The following is a 12547-nucleotide window of genomic DNA, read 5'->3' on the forward strand; positions in this document are numbered from 1 at the left end:
GTGTGAGTGGCAAAGAAAATATATTGCTGCAAACTGCCTTCTGGAATCAGACTTTCTTTTCTTCTATGAAGAGTCTAAATGAAACTGCACTTTCTAACACACGGGAACTAAAGAGTGAAATGAATTCGAAAGAGAAGTGAAACGAGAAGATTCAGTTTCAACAACAAAAATGAACCAAAAAGAAGCAAAGACAACTTTGACAATGAATCAGGACCATCCCCAAAGCTCAAGCTGCAATAAAATCCAGGAGTGTTATCTCCAAAAGAACAACTGAAGAACTTAGCAGGCCCTTTAAATACTTCCTTATGGAATAGCATAAAATCTTGTCCTGACCTCATGACAAGGTCTTTGTTTTATTGTGAAAAAGCAAGACCAGAGCCTCGTAAAGTTTTCTTACTTGGTTTCACCAGATGAGCATTTCCCAGGTAGCTGCTGTGAAAACACAAATTAATCCAAGAGCAAACAGGGGATTTCATTTGGCAGTTTTTAAAAACCTGCACAAGAACCCCAGCTACTGAGCCTCCCTGTGATCTGCTACCACACAGAGTCCATCAGTTAGGGATTAATTTTAAGGCAGATATTAAAGCCTATCACATGATGAAGGATTTTCCTATATGTGGACTTCAATGGGATGCTTTAAATCCTGTGCCTGCGCGGGTATACACGTTTATGTGCGCGCCGGTGTTTGTTCAAACCTTTTCCATTCACAGCCAGACACAGCCTGAGGCTTCTTCAGGCCTTTCCAGGGAACAGAAACTCGGGAGGGGAGGGGGGGAGAAGGGTCATGTTTAAACCTCACGTTTTTAAAAGTAAGTTTTTGAAGGAGACAGGCTCAGGTGGAAGGAGCCAAGATCGTCAGGATTTTATAACTAACATAATTTTTTAAGAGGAGGCAGAATCCCTGCTCTTTCTTAAGCGCAACATCTCCTTGCAAGAATTTGAAGCGAATTAGGGAGAAAAGGCGCCCTTTTTATAGAAATGCGTCGTTTTGCTTTCCTGCTGGGCTGTAACCTAAAGCGTCTTGGCTGGAGAAAATGAAATAAAGCTGAGTGATGGTGCGCTGTCACTGCTGCTGCCGACACTCTGCCTCCTGCAAATCTCCCGACATCGCGCACCGATCTGCCGGTCAGAGCCCGGGAAGCGAGCGGTGCCTCCTCCTTCCAGGCTCAATCCTGCGCCACACAAACTTACCCTCCAGCTTTGTAAAGCACGGCCGGGGTTTGCAGCGAGCGGCTCTGCCCGAGGTGCCGCTTCCCAGGGCTGGTGTGGCGAGGAAACTCTTCCCATGACACAGCAGAACAGCAACAGCAGCAGCAGAGTAAAACAGATCAGTTCTGGCAGTGCTCCTGGAAGACTACTTTATATCCCAGCTCCAGCCTCTTCCTCCTTTCAGGATGAATTTGAAGGGGGGAATATGGAATAAAAAGAAGCTTAGTGAGGCAGGGGAATAAGTCCCAGAGAGATGGGAAACAAGGCACGCTGGAGGTGGTCTCCACGGCACAGGGGCAGCCTGGATAAATGGCAGAAAGGAACCCAGAGGAAGAAATTCCCCCAAAATTGGATGGGAAGGAGGGATAAACACAAACGTTGTGTACAGTGGATGAATAGAAGACTCTGAGAGGAAGGAAGGAAAGAAAGAAGGATAAAGTGTTTTTCACTTTATTAAGTCTTTTCAGCTAAAATCATTACTAATTTCTACAAAACTCCTGAAAGTTTTGATAAAATAATAGCAGAGGTTATCTGAAACACTGGTCTGTAGATACACAGCTCATTTCACGGGCACTTGAAAATGAGAGGGGCAGAGCACAGGTACTTCAACCCCAAAGCACCAACGGGAGAGAGAAGGGAGATGATCCGTCGTCATTGCAGGATTGGGCCTGGATGGCCGGGCAGCTCCGGTCCCCTCCCGAGGCCAACAGGCACCAGCATCGACCTGGCAGTCGGAAAAATAGTCGTTTATACGAATCCCACCAGGAAAACTCGGTGGGACACTGAAGAAATTAAATCCCCAACTTAAAATTTGTTGCACCTGTGGGTCGTGCTTTGATCTGCCAAGGGGCTGCTGGAAGCTGTAGGGAAGGAGGGAATGCGGAATTGCTTTTCCTCCTTCAGTTTTTGACAACGAATCCATCCCCCTCTCTCAATTCAGCCCCTCGAGCCTTGCACTTGACCACCAATACCGACGTGATGCCACCGGTTCGGGAGCGGAATCTGGGGACCTCCCGCAGGAACCTTTCGCTGGGAAAACCCCGAGAGCCCCCTGCGCGTTGTCAGCGCGGCGGCGGGAGCGTGGAGCGGGTGGGCTTTATCTCCCGGATCCCAAATCCTGGGGGCAGGAGAGCGGGGAATAAAACCCACTTCAGCACCGCAGGCGGAACAGCAGCCGGAGGAACGCGGCGCTGCCGCCGGCCGGCCCCGCACTCCTGGCGGGATGCGCGGGGCGCCGGGGGCTGCCCGAACCACGGGGAATGTCGGCACCTTCCCTTTTCCCTTCCGTAAGGGCTGGCTGCTTGCTGGCAGCGTTGCAGCGGCCGGCGCGCATCCCTAGGAGCGGCTCGTTCCAGCATCCCGGCGCACAGCCGGCTGTCGGGAGCCGGCGGTGCGACGGGTCGGGACGGTGAAATCGCTTCGCTGCCGACTGGCAGAGTCAAAGCCCGGCGGTGGCGACCACCGCATCGACTCCGCACCGGCAGGACCGCTCACATCTGCCACTCCTCAGTCCGACACAAACAAGTTTGGGTTCCCCCTCCCCACCCAGTTTTGTTCTTTTTTTCTTTTTCTTTTTTTCTTTTTTTTTTCCTGGTTGTTTTGTTTTTGTTTTTGTTTTTTTCTGCCGCTTCCAGCATCCGAGATCCACCGCGGCCGCAGACGAGCCCCGCATCCCGCACCCTCCAGTAGCGGGGTCCATCCCCCCGCACGGTGCCTGCCTGGTTGTTCCACGTAGCGACCGGTGCGAAAAGAGGAGGAGGGAAAAAAAAAAACCAAACCGACAAACCCCGAACCAACCCTAATTAACAATAATAATAACAATAATAATAAAAGAAGCAAGCGCAGCAACTTGCTTTAAGCAGAGGGCGTAGGAGCGGAGAGCGCAGCCCCCCGGGGAGGGCAGGCGGGGAGCGCAGGGAGGGCAGGCGGGCACCGCCGGGGCTCGCAGCCCCCCGGGGGTACCGGCGGGTCCGGCGGCGGACGTGGAAGTCCCCTTTAAGTTTCCATAGAGAGGCCTCCGGGTGTCACATGATGGACATGATATAACGAAACAACATCGTGGGGAGGAAGGGAGGGAAGCAGTGGGGGAGCCCGGGGAGGCGGCGGGGTAGGCGGTGGTGCCCCCCGACCCGCCCGCCCCGGCTGCACCTGTCTCGGCGCGCCGGGAGCGCGGTGTCCGCCCCGCTGATGGGGCTGCGGGCGGCACCTTCCCCCGGGGAGGGGACGACGAGGAGGAGGAGAAGGAGGAGAAGGAGAGCCGGTGGCGGAGGTAAGTTACCGGCGGGACCGGGGCGGGGGGCGCGGGGCGCGGTGTGCGGGGAGGGGATGCGGAGGGGGGGGTGTGTGCGCGGGGTGCCCGCGGTGTCCCCGCGGAGCGCCGGGCGTGTGCGCGCCCTCCCGCCCTCCATGTCCGCATTCCAGCTCATGTTGCGCAGATAAAATTCAAACTTGAGGTAAACACAAGCGGCGGGGGGGGGGACCGGAGGAGGGGGGAGAAAGGGGGGCGGGGAGCTCGGGGGGGGAGGGAGGTTCGCTCCTCCATCCCGTCTCCATCCCAGCTCCATCTCGGCTCCCGCCGCCCCCTCCCCGCCGCTCCCCCCGCTCCGCACCCGCGGAGCCCCCGCGCACCTGGGGCAGCGCCGGCACCGCGCTGCCTCCCGCGGGCAGGGAGAACCGAGGGGGAGCCGAGCGCCCCTTTGCCCGCACTCCCGGTAGGACACGGCGGGTCGGGGGACGCGGCAGGTGCGCGGGGCGCTGTCGCGACATGGCTGGTGGTGGGGGGGTGCGCGCGTCGCGACATGGGGGAAGCAGCCAAGTGACAGCGCGGGGGGGGGGGGGGGGAAGGACGGGGCTGCGCCGCGTTGTTCTTCCTCGTTGGTACGTGGGTATCCCGAATGGAGCGGGAATAGCAGCGATCACCCCCCGATCCCCCTTTTTCTCCATACGCATTTCCAAGTGCGTATGGAGAAAACAAGATGCGGAGCGGAGCGGGGCGGGCCGGGGGGGGGGGGGAGAAGGCGGGGAGGGCCGCACTGCTGCTCGCAGCCCCGCTCCGTGACACAGGCGGTGCCGCCGCGGGGATATTTAGCGCTTCGCTCCCGGGGGGTGATGATGGAAGCGGCCGAAGGCACCCACAGGTGGGTGCGTGAGGGGAGAGAGCGGGGGCGAAGCGGTGGCCGCGAGGGGAGCGCCGGAGCGGGTCGCGCACCCCGCGGGCTCGCGGCGGGAGTGAGGGTGAAGCGGGGAGCGGGGACGGGGCTTGGGCTGGCGAGTGGCGCAGCTCGGGGCGGCGCGGGGGTGCCGGCGGTGCCACCATGGCGGGTGTGAGGGAGCGGCGCCCTCAGGGGGGTCCCGGCAGCCCCGCCGAGGGCGGGAAAAGCGCGCGCGGCCCCCGCCTGGCGCCTCCTCAGCACTGCACCAAGGCGGCGGGAGGGGGGGGGAAGCGCGAGAGGACGGCGGGGGGGGAACCGGCGGCCACGCCCACCGCGCCCCCCCGCCGGCCAATCGCCGTGGGCGGCGCGGCGAGGACACACCCCTCCGCGCGCGCGCCGCGCCCTCCCGGCCAATGGCAGCGCGGCCGGGGGGGCCCCCCTGGCGCCCCCCTTCGCCCACCCGCCTGTTTGTTACGGCCGGGGCCACGTGCCGCCGCCGCCTCGCGCCCGGTCACGTGGACCCCCGGGACCTGGGAGGTCTGAGGGGGAACCGTGGGGGTCTGGAGCCTCCTGTGTCCATGAGGGTGTGACAGGGACCGTGGGGGTCTGGAGCCTCCTGTGTCCGTGGGGGTGTGACAGGGACCGGGGGGGGGGGTCTGGAGCCTCCCGTGTCCATGGGGGTGTGACAGGGACTGTGGGGGTCTGGAGCCCTCTTGTCAGTGGGGTCTGACAGGGATCCTGAGGGTTGGAAGACCTCCCTGTCCATGGGGTCTGATGGAAACATGGGGTCTGACCAGGACCATGGGGGTCTGGAGCTCTCCTGTCAGTGGGGTCTGACCAGGACTGTGGGGGTCTGGAAGCTTCCCTGTCCACTAGGACTGCCAGGGACCACTGGGGTCTGACGCTCTCTTGACGATAGGGGTCTGATGGGGACTATGGGGGTCTGCAGCCTTCCCTGTTCATGGGGTCTGATGGGGACCACCGGGGTCTGAAGCTCTCTTGACGATAGGGGTCTGATGGGGACTGTGGGGTTCTGCAGCCTTCCCTGTTCATGAGGTCTGATGGGGACCATGGGGATCTCAAGCCCTCCGCCCTCTTGTCTATGAGAGACTGACAGGGACATGGGGGGTCTGCAGCGTTCTTGTTCATGGGGGCTGATAGGGATCGTGGAGATCTGGAGCCCTCCTGTCCATGGGGACTACAGGGGTCTGCAACCTTCCCTGTTCTGGGGGTGTGACCAGGAGCATGGGGTTCTGGAGCCGTCCTGTATCCTGGGGGGTGTGACCAGGAACATGGGAGTCTGCAGGCCTCCTGTCCAGGGTGTTTAACAGGGATCTTGAGGATCTGGAGCTTTCCTGACAACGGGGTCTGATGTGGAACACGGGGGTCTGGAGCCCTCCTGCTCAGGGGAGTCTCATGGGGACCATGGGGGTTTGGAGCCTTCCTGTCCATGGGATCTGACCAGGACTGTGGGGTTCTAGAGTCCTCCTGTCTGCAGGGGTCTGGCAGGGGCCATGGGGGTCTGGAGCCCTCTATGTTTATGGGGTCTGAGAGGAACCATGGAGGTCTGGAACTCCCTCTGTCCACAAGAGTCTGATGGGGAGAACATGGGGGTCTGGAGCTCTCCTGTCCAGCGTGTTTGACAGGGATAGTGAGGGTCTGGAGCCCTCCCTGTCCATGGGGTCTGACAGGGGACAGTGGGGGTCTGGAGCCCTCCTGCTCCGGGGAGTCTGACTGGGCCTGGGTCTGGCTACCAGCCCAGGGGGCCTGAAGCCCCTCTGCCCAGGGGAGGTGGCCAGGACCCTCTTGCCATAGCCTTTCTCACTGTGAGCATCCATTCTGCCCCAGCCCCATTAAACCTCCTGAAGGGCCTGTCCCTGGCTCTCGGCTCTGTCATGGCCAAGCCGTGACAGCCTGTCCGTGGCTGGCTCTGGCCTCCGGAGAGGGAGGTGTTTCTCTCCCGAGGAGAGCTGTTTATGCCCAGTGATATTTTTTTTTTGTTACTTTTTATTTTTTTTTCACCTCCCTCCGTGCTCTCCTGCAACAAGCCAGGGCAGCAGCTCCATGTCTGCCCAGCCTGGCAGTGCTCCGGCACGACTCTTTATGTAGGTGAAGCAGGGAACGCTGTGAGGATCGTATTGAGCTATCAGTCTCCTGAGCCTGGAGCTTTGAGCCTATTTATGGGTAGGTTGAGCAGTCTTCAGCCTGAAGGACTCGTGCCACGTCCGAATCCGTGGCAAAACGGGGTGTTTTAAAATGGTACTGTTTTGTTTTCCGTGGCTGTTCCTAGAAGAAATTGGGTTTTACGGAACGCTCCGGTGGACTGGTTGTTAGTAGGTTACGTGGAGAAAGGCAAGTCAGTTTGGAGTTAAGTAGAACGTGATGCCATTTTAATGCAACTTCTCGGGTGGCAGAGCAAACAGTAAGAGGATACTTGGTTCTAGATCAGCAGCTTTCAGCCTGCAGGCAGTGGGACAACTCACCTAGGGTCTGTGGGAAGCCACGGAGGAAAGGACATCTGTTTTCTGTAGGCTTGCATTCATTGTACAGATTTCTGCACTGCTAAAGATTTTGTGGCCGACCAGCTGAAAAAAAAATATGGAAGTCGGCTTTTCTAGATCACTAAGATGTTTTGGTTTAGAGTAAGTGGAGGAGGAGTGGAAAAAAACCTGTGTGTTTGGTTGTGTGTGTTTCTACTGTGCTGCTTCAAAATGCAAAAAATTCAGTGTATTTTTAAGAATTACATAACCACTAATAATGTGGTGACTCTCAAGTAGCCCTCAAGAGTTAAATAACAGCAGATCAGCGAGGCTGGGTCAAGAAGAGGAAGAGAGGGTTTTATAACGAATGGTGAGCACCGTGCACAGATATTTAAAATTGCACTAGAAAGGAGTCTTTGGGTAGGAGGAGGATTTTAATGCCCTACAAATATGGAACATGAGAAGGAGGATGGAAAGATGAGGTTTGCAGTTTTATGCTGATCTAGCCCGGTAAATGGTTCGGGAAGGGTTTGTGATGCTTCACATTCTTCAGCTTCTCTTCCATCTTGACTTTATCAATTCAGTTTTTTGCATCTGAAATAACGAGGGTTTCCAGATACTGAGTGCTGTGGGTGAGGAGGGAATAGGGCATTAAAATAACCAGAAGTTAGTCAAAGGAGTGAGTGGCACTGTAGGGGTGGAAGGACTGGGGTGGTAACCGGCCGTCCGTGGCATGTGCTGGGAGAGCTGGTGTTGTGTGTTGGTTACAGGAGTAATTTGACACAGTGTTACCTACAGAAATATGTTTATTCAGCCCGGGTGGTGCACTTGGTCTGTGCAGGCATATCCGCATATCCTGGTGTTTTGGGGGAAAAAAGAACCCTACCTTAATACAGGAAATTAACAGGGATGAGTGTTGGAGATTAGAGGGTACCTGGAGGTGTGCAGTGACACGGGCGTGCCAGCGCCTCGGAATTCCGAGTGTACGTGGAATTGCTGGTGGAATTGATGCACCAGGAAATTGCTTTCTCTATTTTTGTTGGGGAGATGCAGTTAATGTAGAAGGAGGCCTTTGCATCCTGTATCCCATTTCTCTTTAATATAACTAAGATCGTTTATCTTCTCGGGCGGCGAGAGGGGGGGGAAAAAAAAGAATATCTTGTTTTGTAACTTGGTTCACCTTCTCTTCATTTGCTGTCAGCTCATGACAGGGCACAATGTGTGCTGCACACTGTGTTCCACAGAGCTGTTTTGGTGACGAGTACAACGTATATGAAAAAAAAAGGGCTCTGAAAAATAGGTATTGTGCCAGTTCTCTTCACTTTTTATATAAACAACCCCCATTTATCTCTAAAAGAGATGCTCAGAAGTTTCATTTTAGGGTCTCTAATGGTTTGCCAAATTTCAGTGGCAAAAAGGTTGCTGTTTTACTCCTTGTAAGCATTCAGAAAGCAGCCGAAAAGGATATATTTAAATTAGTGTTTGTATTGGTTTTGCAGTAGGAAGTAGTGAAACCTTTTATTTTCAGTTTTAATAAAAAGGGAAATGGTGAAATTACTTGAAAAAATGTTTGTTTATGCTCTAGTAGCCTCTTATATGGTTAAAATTAAGAGGATTTCTTTAATCCAGGCTAGATTTTAATTGCTGTAATCACGTGTTCACTAGATTTCTTTTATATTTAAAAGTGAAAACATGCAGTCATGGTTTTTTGACCTCGTGTATAGCATGACTTAGCTGTACTTCGTGCCATATTTGCACGGTGTTTTTCCGTAAACATCTTGCTCCTGGAATTATTGGTAGCGCCAGAACAGGAGCTTGAAAATACTGTCACGTAAAGGGTGGGAGCACTTGCAAACAGGAACACTGAAATACAAAGTTAAAAAAGAAAAAAAAGAAAAATCTCTCCCCGGCAGTTCTTTCAAGTCAGTTCGATGATAATTTCGGATCCCGACTCGTGGTTTTCTAAACGGCTGGAGATGAAATTAACGGGGCTGCAATTGTTTGTCATGAATTTCAGCATAAAGAGTATTTTTCTTTTGGCTTTGGATTTCGTGCAAATCCAGTAAAACCACCCCCCCGCCCCCCCGTCCTTTTCCAGTCCCTCAGGATGCTGCACCTCGGCCAGCAGACGTGGCGTTGTTGTCTAACAGCGAGGCTGGAAATGGGAGTTGTTTGTGCTGAGTTCTACCCTTACCAAGGTCAGAGATTTCATCCTTCCGTAGATTCCTGATCTGGGAATTTAAAGCTTGTAGAGGGTCCTGGTTTAGGAGTTTTCATGAGCTATTTTGAGCTCTGGAGGGAAGTTTTTAAATGCCCCCATGTCGTGCTTCTTATCAGACACAAGTTTGGAGATCTCTGAAAGGCTGACGTCTGTGCAGCAAAAATATTAATGATGGTAGAAAAGGAATCAAGCTGAAAATGTTTTCTGAGTTTCGTATATAAAAGTGATTTATTTGTCAGGACAACAGAAAAGTGATGATTGTAATAATACGCTTGTTTTCAATAGTTTTAATGAATATGGACATGGAAGTTTTGCTGTTGACAATGGTTTGTTTTATGAACCCCGTAGTCTAAACTTGTGGGAAGTTTTTTGGATAAGGGGAAATAGTCCTGCTTTGTTTCATAGAGAGCTGAATTTCAGGGCACTGTTATTTGAGAATTACTTTTTCACAATTAGGAAGCATTAATGAGCTGATGGTGAGGTTTTTTATTATTCTTGCTAGGCTAGAGGTTTCTTACTAAAATATAAACAAAAGAAACTGGGAAACAAATTATTTAAAAGGCATTTATAACACCATTTGTAAGTCACGATTTTACAAACACTCCTCTGAATGTGTTTTCTTTAAGGAACAGGTCCTGTTAAGCAACATAAATTGTGCAGTTGCGTGGAAAATCAGCAGAGTCTGTAAATTCTAAAGCAGTCATCTTATTTTTTCTATCCTGTATTTCAAATTCTTACTCTATTGCAGCCAAGCCCATGGCGTGCTTATGTGTGCAGAGTGCTGAGCAGGAGTCTCATCTGAACAGAAAACTTGTGAAGTCAGCGTAGTAGTAATATTTAGATGATATTATTAATTTTTTAATTTATTTTATTTTTTTCCCCTTCATGTTGTCTTGCCAAGTGTTAGAAGCAGCAATAGGTTGCCTGAGGAGGGGCATGTGAGTTGAGCAGAATGAGGAGAGGGAAATCTGGTGAGCATCATGCTCTGCTGTTACGAAATCTAGGTATTTCTGCCCCTGAAACAAGCTGATTTCCCTGTGTGCCACCCCAAAATATACCCATTTCAGTGCAGCTCCTGTAGTGCTGAGCCTGAAGTAATCCTTGGGTTTTTTTATAGTGATTATTAGGTTGGGTCGAACACCATCCACAAAGCTTCTCCTGCTGTAGGTGTGGAGTAAGTTTGGGTCTCTCTGGAAAATATATCTTGAATCTGGGCTAGTTCTTTTTCATCAGTGTTGTCGTCAGGTATATTTTTTTGGTAGCTTACAGATTTCCAGAAAAGAAAGATGGGTTTTTTACTCATTTAATAGCATCCTATATGGAATACTCCCAAAATGTGCTATTTTAAATAATACCTGTGTTATGCTCAGGTTACTGAATTTTAACGTAACTGTAGCATCTTTTCTAGGAGCTTCTGCTAAAATAGAGATGTAAAATGAAGGCAGGTGCTGGCCTCATGAATTCCAGCGTGCAGAGGAAATAAGGGAGAATCCAGCTGAGGTTCAGTTTAAGCCTATTCAGAAAGAAACCAAGCATTTGCCTGGTTTTATCCTGATTATTATTTACATCGGCACACTAAGGTGTTTCCCAGGGGCCGGGTACTGGGTGGTTGGTGGTGGTGGATCATCGGGGAGACGTGTCTGGAGCAGGACGGATCCTGGTGTCGGATTATTGGAACTTGGGAGATTTCTTGCTACGCAGCAGCTCATGTGAGCAGCTGTGAAGTCTCCTGGGAGGGAGACGATGCCTCCAAGCCACCGTGTTTACATCCAGCAGGAGGAGGGAAAAGGACATTTCTGGCTATTATCTGGATGTGTTTTGTAAACTGAAAGCGCTTTTAATGCTTTTTAACAGGGTGTAGTTGCTGTATCATTCCCGGTTCTGCAGTGTCGTTCCCCACCCCCCCCCTTTTTTTTTTTTAATTTTAGCATAACTTGTTAATCTGTCAACATCTGCTGCGTGTTGCCGTATCATCTGTAGCTCGTGGGAGATCTTTAAATCCTAATTTCTGTGACTTTGTGGCAGCGCTCCAGGACCCCGGAGCAATCAGGATTACGTTTATCCCATTGATACAGAGCAGATTCCAAATCTGGAAAGCAGTAGGTATTTTTTTTACTTGGTAGGATGCAGGTGGAGAAAACGCATCTGTAAGAAAAGCCTCGGTGGAGCAGCAGCGTTAAAATCCTGCAGCATTAAGTGCTGCGTGTGTTCCGAGGCAGATGTCGGCGACGTCTCGATTCCATGAGATATTCCGCTCCTTTCCGGGCGATTTTTCCAGCATTGCCCTCTGCCGGAGGAGACCCGCAGCGCCAGGGCTGCCAGGGATTGCTGTGTGGGCTCCTGGATGGAGTTCCTGCCACTTGTCACTCCAGCTTCCTTGTCAGCCCCAGTTCCAACAACCTGCCTTTCTCCTGGAGCGGCAGCAGTGGCCCCTGTTCGAGCCAGGTCGTCTGATTCCTGCTCTTTCCTTCTTATCTGTGCCCATGGGCATCTGTTCAGGGAAGCCTGCAGTTGTTTGTATAAACTGAAAGCCAAACAGAGGATCCAGCTTTATGGGATCAGCTGCTTCCCAAAGATTATTGTCCTGCTAGCTCTGAGAGAGGATTGTGCACCTTGCCCGTAAAAAAAGGAACTAAACCAACTTTAATCTTTGGATTATTAGCCCTGTCTGGTTTTGGTAATCCAGACACCTTTAAAACAATATTGACCTAAAAATCAGTGTTTTGAATGTAAAAAAACCCGCTTAAATTTAGTGGTGAACACACAATATATGGAACAGGAATGAGGTCAGAGGAACTTCAGTGAGGTTTCATTAGCACTGAATGAATCTGTTCTGATCAGCCTGATATATAGCACAACTATTTGAGTGTTGTGGGGTTTGTTTGTTTGGGTTTTTTTATTTAGTTTTTGGTTTTGGTTTGGGTTTTTGTGGTTTTGTGTTGGGTTTTTTGTTGTTGTTTTGTTCCGTCATTTTTTATTATTATTTGTTTGGGGTTTTTTTGGGGGGTAGTATTTTGGTTTTTTGTGTGTTTTTGTGGCTTAGGAAAAAGCCTTCTGTTTGTTTTTTTCAAGGAACTGCAGGTTTCATCTATTACTGATGTTGAGGATAAAAGGGGTTAAGAAGGGCAGAGCTCAGCTGTAGTATTTCAGTGGGAGTTCAGTGGGAACCTCTGTTCTCCCAGTCCTTGTTAATGGAATTGCTGACATTCATGAGGAAGTCCTTGCTGAATGCTGGAGAAAAAAAAGTCAGTGATGATGACTGTGGAGAAGTAACCAGGAATTGTGAGCTGAAATGTTATTTATTGAGTAAAGCTGAGTTCCTCAAAAGCAGTATTACTTCAGCACTGAATGAGTCACATCTATAAGCAGCAGTAATTTGTGCTGGAGACCAAAATTGTGTAATATAGTTGAGGGAAAAATGCTGGTAGAGAGGTTTGATGGGTTAACCCAGACCTTCAATGTTGTAATGGGAGAGAAGCATCTGT

General features: G+C 51.4%; 1 protein-coding gene and 1 long non-coding RNA gene across 8 annotated transcripts in view; one reads left to right on the forward strand and one right to left on the reverse strand.

The window, feature by feature from the left end:
* Positions 1–1704: 1704 nt before the first annotated feature.
* Positions 1705–4621, reverse strand: LOC127474477 (serine/arginine repetitive matrix protein 1-like). Of its 2 annotated transcripts, none has more exons than XR_007905863.1 (2): positions 2030–3086; positions 1705–1933 (listed from the first exon to the last, which is right to left on the reverse strand). XR_007905863.1 is itself a non-coding variant. In XM_051795266.1 (2 exons), exons 1-2 carry the CDS (start codon positions 4523–4525, stop codon positions 1815–1817), a joined length of 807 nt encoding a protein of 268 aa, XP_051651226.1. In that variant the 5' UTR covers positions 4526–4621; the 3' UTR covers positions 1705–1814. The 2 variants fall into 2 exon arrangements, 1 of the variants encoding a protein (XP_051651226.1); XM_051795266.1 differs by lacking the exon at positions 2030–3086 and adding an exon at positions 3838–4621.
* Positions 3340–12547, forward strand: part of LOC127474480 (uncharacterized) — a 119497-nt gene continuing 110289 nt past the window's right edge. For 4 of the 6 annotated variants that reach the window (XR_007905869.1, XR_007905864.1, XR_007905866.1 and 1 more), the window contains exon 1: positions 3340–3478. This is a non-coding gene — a long non-coding RNA (uncharacterized LOC127474480). Of the gene's footprint in view, positions 3479–3788; positions 3952–12547 lie in introns of those variants that run through there. The other 2 variants (XR_007905865.1, XR_007905868.1) reach the window with 2 other exon arrangements.

The sequence above is a fragment of the Manacus candei genome, unplaced genomic scaffold, assembly GCF_025592945.1.
Source record: "Manacus candei isolate 608988 ecotype Guabito, Panama unplaced genomic scaffold, ASM2559294v1 h1tg000042l, whole genome shotgun sequence".
Lineage (NCBI taxonomy): Eukaryota > Metazoa > Chordata > Aves > Passeriformes > Pipridae > Manacus > Manacus candei.